We start from the raw sequence: 16,674 nt of genomic DNA, 5'->3' as shown, positions 1-16,674 counted from the left end.
AGGCTAATAGTTCTAAAGGCAATACACCTACGACTATAAAAAATTCCCATGGTAACTCACTCTTTTCCAGTCCCCTCTGACCTGATTTCAATATTTTAGTGATTTTCAGCTTGAAAAACATTTAACAAGGCCACGAACTCAACCTAACATATTTATATGCTTGCTGGATCATGCAGATGAGGCACCATTGGCAAATATCAAAATAGAACGCCAAAGGTGGCCAGCAAAGCCTTAAGTATCAGGGAGGACTGGAACCCAGTATGTTGCCATGGTAACAAAACTGATAAGCTTATATTATGGAGCGTACCTAGAACAATGTCACTGCAAAGAATCAAGCATTTCTGATACAAATTGGCTGAGATATCTTTTTTCATAATATTTGATCAAAATTCGGTTGAGTTTATGACGTCATAACTTGGCTAATTTGCATATTTTAAAACCTTGAATATCTCTGGAACAAAAAGAGATATTTGAAAATAGTAAACAGCATTCTTCTTCACCTACAGACTACTTTTTTATGTTTCAAAATGGCTCAGATTAGAAAGACACGAATTTCGTCATAGTAGCTTTTTAAGGTTGTACAAGTACATGATAAAATAATGATTTCCTCAACAATTCTGAACGCTGTAGCAAGTTTTTTATATGTTGCATTGTGTAAAGTCAAACAAGTCAAAATAAAAAATACATTTGCCAAGGAAACCTTGTTCATGACTAGACGCAGTAAAATCCAATGTAATTTGACTTTGTTTTTGGAATCTTTACATGAACAGTTAAAGGACAGACAATCTTGAACTGGAAGTTCTGGTATAAAAGGACCATGGCCTACACAGCCATGTTAATTCAGAGTAGTTAATCAACAAATTTATGTACCAGGGGCATTCCTTGTAAGCGCAGTAGGGTTTGTTGCATGCTCCTGCTCCTAATTAACTATTAGGAATAATACTACTGTAAGGAAACATTGAATGGGGCAAATAAACATTGATTGAAATCAATTGATTAAATTAATTGATTGATTGATTGACCTAGCCACTGACATCTCAGTTGTCATTCAACCTCGCTAGAGAACAGAACTCCAAGAACCTGCCGAGGTCACAGAAACACAGTCAAGATATTCTTTTAACTAGTTATTTCATTTCTATATCAATAAGTATTATTCCAATCTTACGTTGAATTAAAGATAGAAAAATAAATTAAACATTACATAAGCAGTGATATTGTAACTGTAATTAGTTTTTCTGGTTCAAATTTACTGGCTGGTTTACCAGCCAAATACAATCTCTACAGAGGAGAACTCAGTGTGTGTCAGTGAAACCATCATCTAATTCTTACATTGTGTAAATTATAGTTTAGGGTACATGACACAAAAACAATCTAAATGGGGAACATCTAGTGTCTTTCTTCATGAGTATAATGACATACAAGTTTGCATATTGCAATTTTCTCCTCTGAAGGTTTTTCTGGTGGAAGTCAGTCTTCAGTAGCAGGTTACAGTCAGCCTCTTTCCCCTGCGGCCTCTCAAACTTATCTGACAAGTGGAACAGAAGGTAGGCGGGAATTACTCGTGACAACTGTCACTGACAACAATTTGCCAACATGTACATGTAACATTTGCAAAAACTGTGAGCTGCAAGTCTTGTTGCCTTGTTAAATAATATTTAGATTTTTGATACTTGTATTCTCTATAAATATTATAATTATAGGATTCTTGGAAATACACTGGTTATTCCTTTTATTGGTGGTTTTAGTTACGAGAGCTGAAGAAATTTTCCATGGTCTTGAGCAAATGCGATATGATGCAGGCAAGATCATTGGCCAGACACAACTTCTGGAGGCCGGGTTAAAGAAATTTGCTTCAGACAGAGGCTTCCAAATTTCGGGTAACAAAGGTTCAGGGAATTGCATGTTTTACGCATTATCAGAACAACTGGACCTGGTTAAAGGAATCCAAATCTCTCATGAAGCATTGAGGCAGCACATAGTCCAATACCTCAAGGAGAACCCTAAACTGGTAAGTTAGTATTTGGTAATGTTGAACAAGTGAGTTTGGTTTCAATTTGTGATTATGCAAATCCAGGAAGGCAACAAAATGGGAGAAATTGGAGTTTCTTTTTCAAGTATGCCAAAGTGGCTGACTGAAAAATTTACCTCTGTTACGAATTCATCACAATAAACAGGATAATTATCACATTCAAATCCTAGCAGTATGCAGATGTTTGTCACTGCATGAATGTAGTTTAATGGTCTTAGCTCCCACAAGTCTCCTGTAGCTGAGTTCTATAACATCCAAATGGAAGGTCAAAGGTTCAACTCTGTTAGGGGGAAGAATTCAGATTTTCTTTTTCCGAGTACAATATGCCTGTGTCACTGACTGAAAAACTGACCTCTATCAAGATAAAACTTAATTGTTGCTTCATATCTTGCTGATTTCATTTTGCAAGAGAGGGCAGAAGTCAATTCTAAAATGGTTGCTATTTCTTGGACAGTTGGTACATTAATCAAGGGCTGATATCACGTGGATGCTTAAAGCCAAACAAAGCTCTGAAATTCTTTTGAATCTGATGCTTCACTCATTCATTAACAAATGAATGCATAATTTATAGGCTCAATTAAATTATGGAACAGTTAAGATGTTTCGGTATAATTTGGTTTGTTGCGGATTGATGCACTGGTCAATTTAGTGCAAAGCTCTGCCCTCCACTTGATCATTGGATGAAGTGGCACAGTGTACTTTGACATTTCTTATTAATAATAGATATGTTCTTGTCTTGCAGCGAGATGGGACAGAATTGTTTAACTTTGTAGATGGACATCAGTCTTGGCCTGATTACCTTAGAAACATGGCAGCAGATGGGACATGGGGTGATCACGTCATTCTCCATGCTGCAGCAAACTGCTTTAAAACATGCATTCACGTGATCAGCAGTCTGTCACATGACTTAACTATCCACCCAGAACATGATGTTAGCAGCAGCAGCCAGCTTGTGTTGGGACACCTGCATGAACATCACTATGTCAGCCTTCGACCCAAACCAGGTAGAGGAACTTATTTAAAACAATACCAGCTAACCAGATTTGTCTACTTAACTATCACTTCAATTGAAGTTTACACACCTGTTTTAAGGTGGGCTGATACCAGGTTGAAAATGGTTATACATGCTTGTGCCACAATATAGTAACTTACATTAATTTTTGGTATTCCTTTTTAAGAAAAGTGAAAATATAGTAACTAATTAACAATAATTATTATTATTAATGACAAAGGAATTGAACAGGAAATACATACTGAATAGGCAAACAAAACTAAATCACTATTGAAACACAAGTGGTGTACTATGTAGCCTTTTCTCCTTCTATTCAATCATGAAAATACATGTTGCATGTTGCTGTTTTTGTTCATTTACTCTGTAAAATGTTATGTTGGATAGTTTTTCTGATAATTTACCGTCTTCCACTCTGCAGGTTTTTCTGGTGGAAGTCAGTCTTCAGGAGCAGGTTACAGTCAGCGTCCTTTCCCTGCAGCCTCACAAACACATGTGAGAAGTGGAACTGAAGGTAGGTGGGAAACATTTTGTTTAATCATAACAACTGTTGTGAACATGACATTTTAGATTTAAAGTGTCAGTTTTCAAGTAATGTACTTATTTAAATTGACTCTAAAAACTTGTTGAGTGTGAACATAATTTTATTTGCCATATGCTAACATGTTTGTCTGAGCCATATGTTTTCTGCTGTGCTACTGATCTGAACAGCGTGCAACAAAAGACACTTGTTTCCATCCTTGTTTTGCCCTTGGTTGAATCAAGGGCTGGTAAAGGCCTTTGTTCTTGCAGACTGTGATCTGAGGTGTGTCTTTCTTTATGAGTATAATGACATACAATCTTGCTTATTGCAATTTTCCCCTCTGCAGGTTTCTCTGGTGGCAGTCAGTCTTCAGTAGCAGGTTACAGTCAGTCTCCTTTCCCTGCAGCCTCTCAAACTCATCTGACAAGTGAAACAGAAGGTTGGTGACAGGCAAAGCTACCTATTATCAAAGATTGAAAAAAGAAAAACAAAACAAACTTAAACTTACCGCCGATAGATGAGCTTAGGAAACTGGTGCCTGGAAAAGTCAGTTGGGGGCCCCACATGATTGAGGCATGCCGAGAGGTATCCATGGCAACCCTGCAATTGGGAACCACCCTGGCAAGCAGCCCACCAGGCACCTTCACACTGAAAAATTCAATACAAACAATACTTACCTGGAATCCCCTAAGCCAAAATGAGGGTGGGAGCAGAGGGGCAAGAATCCGCAACGATTCACTGCAACCCAAATGATCTGAAATGATCAGCAAAATTGCAAGCTAAATATATTGTGCAACATGAACCTGCCCTCCCAGGACCTATGGACCACCCCAAAGATCATGCACTGCCACAAACAAGACTGCTGACCGCATTGGCTTGAACCTAACCTTGCCTAAATTACATTAGCCACATCAAAAACAACCTAAACATACAGCAATACAATGCAATCCTGTCTTTCAAACCTGAGAGGTCCTTTTTTAACTCGTGAATGCACGTAGCGCAATGAACGAGTTATAGCGATAGCTGGCTTTTGACTTGGTCGATCAGTCGGTCGTTCGGTCGGTCGGTCGGTCGGTTTTGTCGTTAACTTTCGGGCGTGCGCAGTGAGTGAGTTTCAAATTCAATTAGTGGGAAAAACACGTGAACATTTATTGTTCACGGCGCATCAGGAAATTCTTATTCAATATGTAGAGAATAATTTGACGATCATTTAGTGCAAGAATGGAGGTTTTTCGTTCAATCTGAGCAAAGTTACAAGTTTTTTCAGTTTTTCAGAAAGTCCGGGGTCGTAAACTCAATCAGTGCAAAAAAAAACGTGAAAATTTTTTTTCACGACGCGTCAGAATTCTCTCATTCATTCTGTAGAGAATAATTTGACAATCATTTCAGTGTAAGAATGGAGATTTTTCGTTGAATCTGAGCAAAGTTATAGGTTTTTTTCGTTTTTTTCTACAAAGTGCGGTTTCTTTTAAGAATTAAAAATAATTTAATTTAGAAATAATTTAATTAAAAAATAATTTAATTTGTCAGTTTTCACGCGAAAGCGGAACGTGCCCGGTGAGGGTAAAAGGCCGAATGAGTTTGCGGAATGGAATGTGGAATGACGTGTGGAATGGCATAATTATGCAAAATACGAGTTGCGGAATGACATAATTATGCGAGATACGATTTATGCATAATGACTCACAGAAATACATTAAACTGAAAAAGCGCGCCTTTTTTTGGGCGCCAATTTGCAAATACAGCCTTTTTGTAACCATTTCAACTGAAGAATGAATCACAAAAACCCAAACAATGGTATCTTCGAATTCAAACGTTTTTCCTTCGATTCTCATCGCATAGCCGTTGATGCAACATAGCAGCTCGTGGACTTTTATCGTTCACGAGTGAACACAAGATTTGTAATACATTTGCATTAAAGAGGCTTGTTTATTTACGTAACCTGGTTTCCATTCCACACGAGTCGTCCGCCATTACGGGAGATGTATACAACTCAATCGAAGGCTGGTTAAACTTGACATGTTTCAAGCTTTCACAGCGCCTCGCAGGAAAAAGACGTGAGTAAAGAACCGCCTCTGTTTATTTTTGAAACGATTTATGTCACTTGTCGAGGACTTATCTGGTTATGATGAATGTGTTGTGGTTCGGTCATGCTCATTTCCGTTGTTTTACGTTTTATATTAATCAATTTATCATACACAGCCAAACAGACACAGACGCAAAAAATAAATAAATAAATAAATAAATAAAAACGAAAATAAAAATTTAACCGCAATCTATACCGCAGAACTCTTTCCCCGTATTTTGACGTGTAGATTTCGGTTTTTTATTTTCGAAGGAAGGATCTTGATGTAACAAATTTTCAACTCCAACATTTTATAAGAAACTATATCTAAGCAATTCAATTATTTATCCATGCACAACACACTAACCCACTTCCAAAAACGACGATCGCGAGCGTGAAAACAGAGTGTGTGCCAAATGTACAGATAATTATGCATGGGGCTGTGCAGATATCTTGACGCAACTCGTACTAAAAATACTGTAAGAGACTAATGTCACTTGCAGACTTCTTTCTTTTTTTTCATTTAAAGAATCGATATAAGCTTGTGTTGTACTGGTTATCCCATACCATAAAATCTCGGTTTTAGAGAGGAAACATGAAATTCAGTCCACTTTGGAGAAGAGAGGGGTAGGGGGAGGGGAACTGCAATAACTGTTGCAACGTGTTGAAATAACACCCATGCCCATTTTTAACCATGAATAGTGCATGTCCCTCTGACTTATCAGTGATGGAATCACCTTCAGTGTGTATACTTAACAGTTAGAAGAACTTGCAAATAAATCATACTGATAACATCCCAAAATATTCCTAAGATGGAGAAAGCTTCTTCACCACTATAACAACTATCATCCATCACAATGGCTGAACAATTGTATTTTATTTTCAAAGTATAAAACATGTTACCCCAAACATTGTTTATTCTGATCTTTGTAGTGGGTATCTAAGTAGGTGTTTCAACATTATGCTAGCTTATAGTGGGGCAAAGCCTTAAAGAATATGTTAAGTATTATATACTGGTTTTTCGGCTTTTTTTTTTTCTTCTTCTTTTACTGACCATTTTGTCTGATACTTGAACTGTCTCAGACAAATAAAAACTAAAATTGATCAGTTTTTAGAATTTGCTTTTAAATCTTGGCCTAATTAAATGATAATGCATCTTTGTTGTATACTGGCAAGGTTCCACATTAATTCATTTTTTTTTGACATTTTACAAACTGTAAGCAAGAACATTACAACATCACTTTGAAAACGATAAGTTTCTTGAGCTGTTTTCAAATTACATTACATAACTAATTGTGTAATGAACAACTCATTTTTTGGCGTGAAAACAGCCTTGTTTATATTTGCTGGCGAGCGTTAGCGAGACAGCACACTATTCTTGTCAATAGGGGAAAAAATCCAAAATTTTGTCGGATGTAAGACTCGAAGCTTGCGCAGTAGAGCATTATCCGGGATGGTTGAGACGACAATCATGCGCAAATCACATGGCTGACATATAATCCGGGATACACACCTCACTTTGCGAGAATCGCACGCTGTCAGACGCTTTCGGTTACGAGGTGCAGTTGACGTTTGCTTTTGTAATCATTCATCAAGGTCACGAACGGAACGATGTCACTTTCCGTTGTTCATTTGTTGTTCATTTGCTTGTGAATGAATATTCACAAGCAAATGAAGACATCTAGCAAATAAAAATATTTAGAAATACTTACCTATTTGTTTTGTGGCAAAGTCAATTGCGCCTCGAAACCGTCTGTGCGTAAGATCGTGGTAAAATTTTCCCGTGGAAAGTGATCTCAATTCTCAAGCGGTGGATCTATTAAAGCAGCCAAACACAAATTGATCTCTTTCCGTTCGTGACCTTGATGAATGATTACAGAAGCAAATAAAGACAGCAAATAGAAAAAATACCGTGGAGGCTAATAATTCAAATCTGCGAACCACTCAACTGTGAAATCAAAGGACTCGTTGTACTTTCACACGAGTTCTTCGCCCGTGGAGCCCAATCATTCAAAATCTGTGGAGTTTGTACAGGATAATTCGACCGTTGAGTCATGCTCTTTCGGTCCGTAAGTGTGTCCGTTGAGGCAAAAGAATTGAAAACATGTCGATTGCTTGTCGAAGCGAACTGTGCAACTGTGAAATCAGATGATTGCTTCACTCTGAAATCAAACGACTCGTTGCACTTTCACTCGAGTTCTTTGCTCGTGGAGGCAATAATTCAAAATCTGTGCCGTTTGAGGCGGCTGATAAGTCCACTTCACCAACACCCCCATCCCACAAAAAAGAAGCGTTTTCAACATTTCTTCCCCAATGTGGGTTATACAAATCACTAAACCTTCCATGACCCATTTTCAAAACCAATGCTTGCTGTAGTCATGATTTTTACAATTAACTCATCCAACTGAAACCTACTCTCCCTACCCTCAAAGTCGACCCCCTTTTGCAAACCCATTTACTGTTTAATTAAATCCCCACAACTTTATCCCCCTTCGCCAGCACCCACTTTCATATTGAAATCACTAGTATACTTAAGTATCTTCAAACTTTATGTTAAATGAAGATACTGTTTGTAGAGTTTTCATATTACAAGCGTTATATATGTGGACATGGAAACTGCTATGACAACTACAATTACCAGCTAAAGTTATGGTGGATATAGTTTTGGTTGTCATAAGAGAGGATCAAGTATATGTGTGGGCTTAATCCTCTAATGGTCATACATGACTTATTGGAATGATGACGATTCCCCTTGGTTTATTTCTAGGTCAGTCATCAAGAATCATAAAAAATAATTTTTAAAAAATTATGTGTACGTAAACAAAAAACAAAAAAACTCTGGTTGTATGGTTGACCTAAAAAAAAGTCATAAATAGTGAACAGCTGGGTATGTATCGGAACATGTATGGAGAATTCATACTTTTGATCCTCTCTTGCTTGTTGTTGTTGTTGCCAAACGTTAACTCCATGTGAACAGTTAGTTATTATTGCTCTACACCCCAAGGGGAAATGGGAGGTCAATTTTAGGGCGATGTAAAAATGCTTGTCCCTGACAGGGGTTGAAAATGTGCAGTTTTGTACCATTGCGGTGGAAATCTGAATCTCTACTTTCAAAACCTCAAAGGAAAGCTTTTTTGTTCTGTGCAATAGGGAAACTGCTTGATCATTTCAATATTTTGTTTTGGTAACCCTTAAGGAAACTACATTGGGGCCACACCTATGCCAAGAGAGTCTGCTACAATTTAGAACATCCTGTTCAACATTTTTGACGGCTTGTCCCTTCAGTTTTATGTAAGAGTCCCCCCTTCCCCTGGGGTGTAAGTGTGGTTACATTACATGTTTGTAGAGCTACTTGAGTTACTGTTGTTGAGCTACTGAGCAATCCAACCATTTATGGGTTTACCTCTGCGAGACCTGTGATACTCACCAATCAGATAAAACAAGGAAAACCAAAAAAGTCAACAATAGGTTGAGTCTAGGAAAACTTAACAGGCTCTTGTAATGAGGCACAGACCATAATACCGTAAAATTCTTGTTACGGGTGGGGGTACGTAAAAAGGAAATGTCCCCGGCTTTTTTAGGGGCAAGGGGGGAAGGGGTGTTACGTGTTTATATAAAGATCAAAGATGGGCCTATAAGTGGAAGAGTGGTAGGGGTTTATCACGGAATAAAATTTTCGTTTACAAATAGATGGGCCAAAAATCGAGGCGATTTATTAGCAGGGGAGGGGGACTTAAAACCGGGATTTCATGGTATGGGATAACCAGTACAACACAAGCTTATATCGATTCTTTAAAATAAAGTAAAAAAAAAGAAAAAGAAAAGAAAGTAGATAAGAATTACGGTATGGTATTAATTACCGAGGCTTCAAGTGACATTAGTCTCTTACAGTATTTTTAGTACGAGTTGCGTCAAGATATCTTCCCAGCCCCATGCATAATTATCTATACATTTGGCACACACTTTGTTTTCACGCTCGTCGTTTTTGGAAGTGGATTAGTGTGGCAGTTGTACATGGATAAATAATTGAATTGCTTAGATATAGTTTCTTATAAAATGTTGGAGTTGAAAATTTGTTACATCAAGATCCTTCCTTCGAAAATAAAAAACCGAAATCTACACGTCAAAATACGGGGAAAGAGTTCTGCGGTATAGATTGCGGTTAAATTTTTATTTTCGTTTTCATTTATTTATTTATTTATTTATTTATTTATTTATTTATTTATTTATTTATTTTTTGCGTCTGTGTCTGTTTGGCTGTGTATGATAAATTGATTAATATAAAACGTAAAACAACGGAAATGAGCATGACCGAACCACAACACATTCGTCATAACCAGATAAATCCTCGACAAGTGACATAAATCGTTTCAAAAATAAACAGAGGCGGTTCTTTACTCACGTCTTTTTCCTGCGAGGCGCTGTGAAAGCTTGAAACATGTCAAGTTTAACCAGCCTTCGATTGAGTTGTATACATCTCCCGTAATGGCGGACGACTCGTGTGGAATGGAAACCAGGTTACGTAAATAAACAAGCCTCTTTAATGCAAATGTATTACAAATCTTGTGTTCACTCGTGAACGATAAAAGTCCACGAGCTGCTATGTTGCATCAACGGCTATGCGATGAGAATCGAAGGAAAAACGTTTGAATTCGAAGATACCATTGTTTGGGTATTTGTGATGCATTCTTCGGTTGAAATGGTTACAAAAAGGCTGTATTTGCAAATTGGCGCCCCAAAAAAGGCGCGCTTTTTCAGTTTAATGTATTTCTGTGAGTCATTATGCATAAATCGTATCTCGCTTAATTATGTCATTTCGCAACTCGTATTTTGCATAATTATGCCATTCCGCACGTCATTCCACATTCCATTCCGCAAACTCATTCGGCCTTTTACCCTCACAGGAACGTGCCATGTCACGCATCATTGGCGTCGTAAACAAAATTATGCAAATTTCTGGTGAAATGAACACTTTAAGATCTTGTCAGCTTTCATAGAGGTTTCACAGGGAAAAAATGTTTCATTTTCAAAATTTACAACTGGAAATTTATGGGAAAGCAAAAGGACGCGGTCGATAAATAATTCTTATTTAGCAAGAGCTTGTCATAGTTCATTATTTTTACTTGAGGATTGCGTGGACTGAACTCCAAAGGAAAAATTTCACGCATTTATGTCGGGCATGAAATGTAATGCGATACTTTGTTGAACATATTTCCCTTTGTGAGATCGGCTTGCCCTACAGTAATTTTGTAATTTTAATTCCCAAAAAAACTTCACTTGCCCATCGGGCAAGTGATGGTTAGAATCCACTAGCCCGATCGCGAAATCCAGTAGCCCCGGACTATCGGGGACACGAATTTGCATGACGTAGCTGCACATGGCGTGCTCCTATGAACTTTGAATAAAAAAAACACGTGATTTTTTTTAATCGGCGCATCAGAATAATCGGCTTATTCAATCTGTACAGAATAATTTGACAATCATTTTAATAGTACAAGAATGGTCATTTTTCGTTACATAATCGGGCAAAGATATAATTTCTTTTAGCTTTTGAGGAAGTTTCCGTAGCCGTCTAAATTTCAATTACTATGTGTCATCTGCATTCACGAGTTGGCTCACAGGAGCCTTTGATTGGATTTGCTTCCTAATGCAATGCAATATGTGTTGCATAGCAAGTTGAAAGAAAATGTGCCTGTGTACACTGTATTTTATACTGATTAGGCACTTTGAGCATTATTACCGTATTTATTCAATTAACCGCCCACCTTCGAATAAGCGCCAACCTGGAATAAGTGCCCACCTTAGAATAAGCGTCCACCTTCGAATAAGTGTCCACCTTGAATAAGTGCCCACCTTCAAATAAGCGTCCACCTTCAAATAGGTGCCCACCTTCGAAAAAGCGTCCACCTTGAATAAGCGCCCACCTTTGAATAAGCATCAACCTCGACTAAGTGTCCACCTTTGAATAAGCGCCCACCTCGAATAAGCACCCACCTTCGATTAAGCGTCCACTTCGAATAAGCGCCCACCCTGAAAGCCCAAAAAGTTAATAAGCGCCCACCCCACTCCCTCCCAACAAAAAAAAAAAACATTTCTGTACTAGTCCAGCATGAAATAAGAGGAATATCAGTTGTGTTCCAACTTGGTTTTAGTTACGGTGGTCAATGAACTAACTGTCTATGGTTTGTTTACGTTAGCTTTTGCACTTTGTTTTGTCTTGTTGAAGAGAAATAAACTTGTTATCCCTTGTTTTGTTATTCTCTAAAAATGTCCTTGCTTGCTGAAAAAGTTGGAGAAGTAATAAGCGCCTACAAAATTGAATAAGCTAGCGCCTATTAGGCGGGTAATTGAATAAATACGGTATTACTGCAGACTCTTTTGCTATCAATTCAGATATTTTAATCATGCCAAGTTACACTGAAGTTTATTGAAACAGCAAGTTCAGAATGTACAGTTTATTGTCAGCTGAACTGTTTTTGCAGATGGTGGGATGGAAATGTTTCCTCTCATATTATTGCTCATGCATGGCACAATAATATTGTTGACCAAATTTGGGTCATACATTGTGTTTTTTCATCTTTCTAGTTTTCTAATCCACCCAATATTTCCTGTTGCAGGTTCTTCCAAGAGACAAATCTCAGGAAAGGGTAAAAGGTCAACTTCACATGCAACTCAACCTCCAAAGCAACAGAGGACAATGACTGCTTGTTTTAAAAGTAATTTTCCATTTTAGTTGTGTATCATCTTAGGAGAACTTTTTCCATGCTGAGTTCATTAAAAAAAATATATCAATTTTAACTGGCTTATTTAAGCACAAAGTAAGATGAAGACTGCATTGTTAACTCTTGGTGTAGATGTTTCACCTTAATTAGGCAGGATCAGTGGATATTTCATTTTGCCATATTAGTACTACAAAGGACTAAAACATTTCACTTTTACAAGCTGCCTTCACAAGCACTAATATTTGGGCTAATGAGTACACAATGGGTTGGATTTTAGAACACCACAGTTGGACTAGAGGAATGGGAAGATAAGGCTGATGTGCACATCAAAATCAACTAAAAGGCACATAACATTTTGGTGAAAAACAAAATAGGCCATTTCCGAGTTGCCGTAAACCTCATTATGAAAGCGAGGCTAAGTGCAAATCTTTTCATTTGAAAATTAGTTTTGTTTGCAAATGAATGAAAACTAATTATCATAATAAAAACTTTGTACTTAGTCTGGCATTCATTACGAGGTTCAAAGCTACTCGAAAATGGCTTATTCGCTTGACTCTAGGTTATCTTAGCTGCTGTTTGAAGTTGTTGAAACATCAGCAAAGCCTTTACCAGTAATAGTTTTCTGGATTACTTATAATTAACTGGGCGTGGTTGTTCAAAAGCCCTTCCCATATTAAAAGTTAACTGAGCTTTTCATTCCGTTTGTTCAAAATGTTTTTAGAAGTTAAAAGAAGGTAAAGAAAAGTCTCACGACAAAACTAAGGGACTAATATCTTTTGGAAGAACCTCTGTTGATCAGTGATAACTGATTAAACTTGACTAGAAGTTCACTTTAAACCAGACGAGCTTTGAACAACTAGGCTCTGGATATTAAAATTGCTTTGGAAGTGTTAATATCCTTCCATCTTTCTTTCCTTTTTTTTTTTCTCTGTTATTTTAATTCGTCAAGCCCTTACCTTATAGTGGCAGAATGATAGAGAGTGACAGAGTAGTGACCCAATCTTTTTCCTCCTTGTTTCCTTTCCAGGGCCTTTGGGGATGGACTCACCAGCAAAGGGCAAAAGATCCTGTTCCAATGCTGCACAGACTTACAAAAGTAAGGACTAATATGTTTTGGAAGAACCTTTATTGATTAGTAATTAAACTTGACTAAAAGTTCATTTTAACCCAGACGAGCTTTGAACAACTAGGCTCTGGGTATTAAAATTGCTTTGGAAGTATTAATATCCTTCTTCCTTTCTTTCCTTTCTTTCCCTCTTTTTTTTTTTTTTTTTTTCTCAAATCATTGTTATTTTAATTTGTCAAGCCCTTACCTTATAGTGGCAGAATGATAGAGAGTGACAGAGTAGTGACCCAATCTTTTTTCTCCTTGTTTCCTTTCCAGGGCCTTTGGGGATGGACTCACCAGCCAAGGGCAAAAGATCCCGTTCCAATGCTGCTCAGACTTCCAAGCCACCAAGACCTGTATCTCTTGGTTTTAAAGGTATGCTGAAAAAGCTTTCAGATACTGTATGGAAAGTTAAAAAGGGACTTGGTTGCATATAATTTCAATAATCTAAAGTTAAGAATATTTTACAATATGTGTCATTCGTTTTGCTATCAGATGAAAATGTGAATGAGTTTTGTAAAAGTGCAAAGTCAGGGATTGCAGAGGGAGTGGGATACCCCCCACCCCCCACCCCTGAACCCCACTTTTTTGATGGTTAAAAACAAATTTCATTTTATTTGTTTAACCATTCCATCACTTACAGAAACAACTTTAACATTACATATTGTTAAGTATTTTATGGGCGTCATAGTGACCTCTCAGAAAGCTCTGCAGTGTTTTGATTTTCCCGTTTCGATCCAACTTATTTTGGAGGGTTTTATCTGACAAACCCAACAGTTTCAGACAGTTTGTCATTAGATTTGTTGCTGAACGGACAATTAGATTTTCGACTGTGAAATAATGGAATTCCAGCTGTTGTTTCTATTTTCATTTGTTCTTGGATCGGTGTTTCACAAAAATGACTTACCTGACGAGGGCGTTTTTGCACAAAGGCATTTATTTATGAAACTGAGCTGTTTATTGCCGTAAACATTTGAAACAGAGAGTTATGTACAGCTATGATATGATTATCCTAGATCATTCAGTGCCGCTGTCTTAACGAACAAAGAAACACATATGACTTACGATAACATCAAAAAAGGAAGCTGGCTCTTCACAAGCTTCCGAGTGTTGGGTTGAGCCTAATTAAGTACTTTTAAAATTTATTCTTCCATCCATCCTATCCTCACTTTATTGTATTACAATTTGATAAAATGCTGTGTTTAAATAAAGATATCTATCTATCCATCCATCCATCCATCTATCCATCCATCCTCACTTTATTGTATTGCAATTTGATAAAATGCCATGTTTAAATCCGTCCGTCCGTCCGTCCGTCCGTCCGTCCGTCCGTCCGTCCGTCTGTCCGTCCGTCCGTTCGTCCGTCCGTCCGTCCATCCATCCATCCTTCCATCCATCCATCCACAATTAAAAATTTACATCCGTATTGACAGTTTCAGATGCATTTCTAGCCATTTCAGAAGACGTAAGTTTAAAAATGTTTCAGGATAGCATACCCCCGGACCCCCCTAGTTGGTTGATTCAAACGCGTTCACTTTAGTCACCCACCCCTCCCACTCCAAAACCGGCCGCGTGCCCTGAAAAGTTCAAAGCAGTACAATGCTGCTCAGACTTCCAAGCCACCAAGACCATTGACTGTTGGTTTTAAAGGTATGCTCAAAAAGCTTTCAGATACTATATGGAAAGTTAAAAAGAGACTTGGTTGCCTATAATTTCAATAATCTATAGTTAAGAACATGTTACAGTATGTGTCATTTGTTTTGCTATCAGATGAAAATGTGAATGAGTTTTGTAAAAGTGCAAAGTCAGGGAGTGGGATACCCCCTTCCCCCACCAAACCCTGAACCCTACTTTTTGGATGGTTAAAAACATATTTCATTTTGTTTAACCATATCCATCACTTATAGAAACAAGTTTATACATTACTAATTGTTAATTATTTTATGGGCGACATAGTGACCTCTCAGAAAGCTCTGCATGGTTTTAATTTGCCCATTTCGATCCAACTTATTTTTGAAGGTTTTCTCTGACAAAGCCCACAGTTTCAGACAGTTTGTCGTAAGGTTTGTTGCTGAACGGACAATTAGATTTTCGACCATGAAATAATGGAATTCAAGCTGTTGTTTCTATTTTCATTTGTTCTTGGATCGGTGTTTCACAAAAATGAGTTATCTGACGAGGGAGTTTTTGTACAAAGGCATTCATTTATGAAACTGAGCTGTTTATTACCATAAACATTTGAAACGGAGAGTTATGTACAGCTATGATATGATTATCCGGGATCATTCAGTGCCGCTGTCTTAATGAACAAAGAAACACGGTAACATAAAATTAGGTAGCTGGGTCTTCACAAGCTGCCGAGAGTTGGGTTAAGTCTAATTCCTTCCTTCCTTCCTTCCTTCCTTCCTTCCTTCCTTCCTTCCTTCCTTCCTTCCTTCCTCCCTCCCTCCCTCCCTCCCTCCCTCCCTCCCTCCCTCCCTCCCTCCCTCCCTTCCTTCCTTCCTTCCTTCCTTCCTTCCTTCCTTCCTTCCTTCCTTCCTTCCTTCCTTCCTTCCTTCCTTCCTTCCTTCCTTCAATCAAACAACCAATCAATCATTCATTCATTCATTCATTCATTCATTCATTCATTCATGAATGCATGCATGTATCCATCCATCCAATCATCCATCTTAATCGGCCTGTGTGTTGCTCAAATGTAAGGGTCAGACTGAAGTTACTTCAAAGAAAAGAAAACATTTTAGTTGATACAATTAAAAATTTACATCAGTATTGACAGTTTTAGATGCATTTTTAGCCATTTCAGAAGACTTAGTTTAAATTTTTTTCTGGATAGCATACCCCCGGACCCCCCTAGTTGTTTCATGCAAAGACGTTCACTTTAACCACCCGCCCCTTCCACTCCAAAACCTGCTCCGGGTGCCCTGAATTCTCATTTAATTAGCTGGATTCATTCACTGTCGTCTGAAAGTGGTACAGTGAAGCTGGATGCTTATTTGTCATCATAAAAAGTATCTGGCACTCAAAAGCAAAAGAGAACTTGGCATATGTAGTTCCACTACCACTTCAATAAGAAAAGTGGTGGGTTTGCCCTTCATACTCATTATAGGGGCTTACAGTTTGAGGTTTCATCTCCAGGGGCGGGGCGGGTTTACTCCGGATTTCAAGTGACGGGGATGATCAAAGGATTTTTTTGGGTTTGAAATTTTTGTTTCCAGGAT

General features: G+C 37.9%; 1 protein-coding gene and 3 long non-coding RNA genes across 4 annotated transcripts in view; 2 read left to right on the top strand and 2 right to left on the bottom strand.

Moving 5' to 3' along the window:
- LOC146477707 (uncharacterized) overlaps positions 1-16,674 on the bottom strand; it is a 545,413-nt gene that overhangs the window by 356,590 nt on the left and 172,149 nt on the right. The window lies entirely within an intron of this gene.
- Positions 1-16,674, bottom strand: part of LOC146477710 (uncharacterized) — a 178,338-nt gene that overhangs the window by 46,743 nt on the left and 114,921 nt on the right. The gene's annotated exons all lie outside the window — the stretch shown is intronic.
- Positions 1-16,674, top strand: part of LOC146477716 (uncharacterized) — a 72,641-nt gene that overhangs the window by 44,600 nt on the left and 11,367 nt on the right. The window lies entirely within an intron of this gene.
- LOC146477715 (uncharacterized) overlaps positions 1-16,674 on the top strand; it is a 32,501-nt gene that overhangs the window by 4,460 nt on the left and 11,367 nt on the right. Inside the window, exons 5-11 of the mRNA XM_085113050.1 lie at positions 1,452-1,544; positions 1,746-2,008; positions 2,772-3,033; positions 3,460-3,552; positions 3,908-4,000; positions 12,244-12,342; positions 13,733-13,831. Of these exons, the coding sequence (XP_084969176.1) occupies positions 1,452-1,544; positions 1,746-2,008; positions 2,772-3,033; positions 3,460-3,552; positions 3,908-4,000; positions 12,244-12,342; positions 13,733-13,831 (1,002 nt within the window). The remainder of the gene's footprint in view (positions 1-1,451; positions 1,545-1,745; positions 2,009-2,771; positions 3,034-3,459; positions 3,553-3,907; positions 4,001-12,243; positions 12,343-13,732; positions 13,832-16,674) is intronic.

This window comes from Pavona decussata, unplaced genomic scaffold (assembly GCF_977016875.1).
Source record: "Pavona decussata unplaced genomic scaffold, jaPavDecu1.1 SCAFFOLD_69, whole genome shotgun sequence".
Taxonomy (NCBI): Eukaryota; Metazoa; Cnidaria; class Anthozoa; order Scleractinia; family Agariciidae; genus Pavona; species Pavona decussata.
Note: the sequence above shows the minus strand (reverse complement) of the source record. Positions and strands in the feature narration are given on the sequence as shown.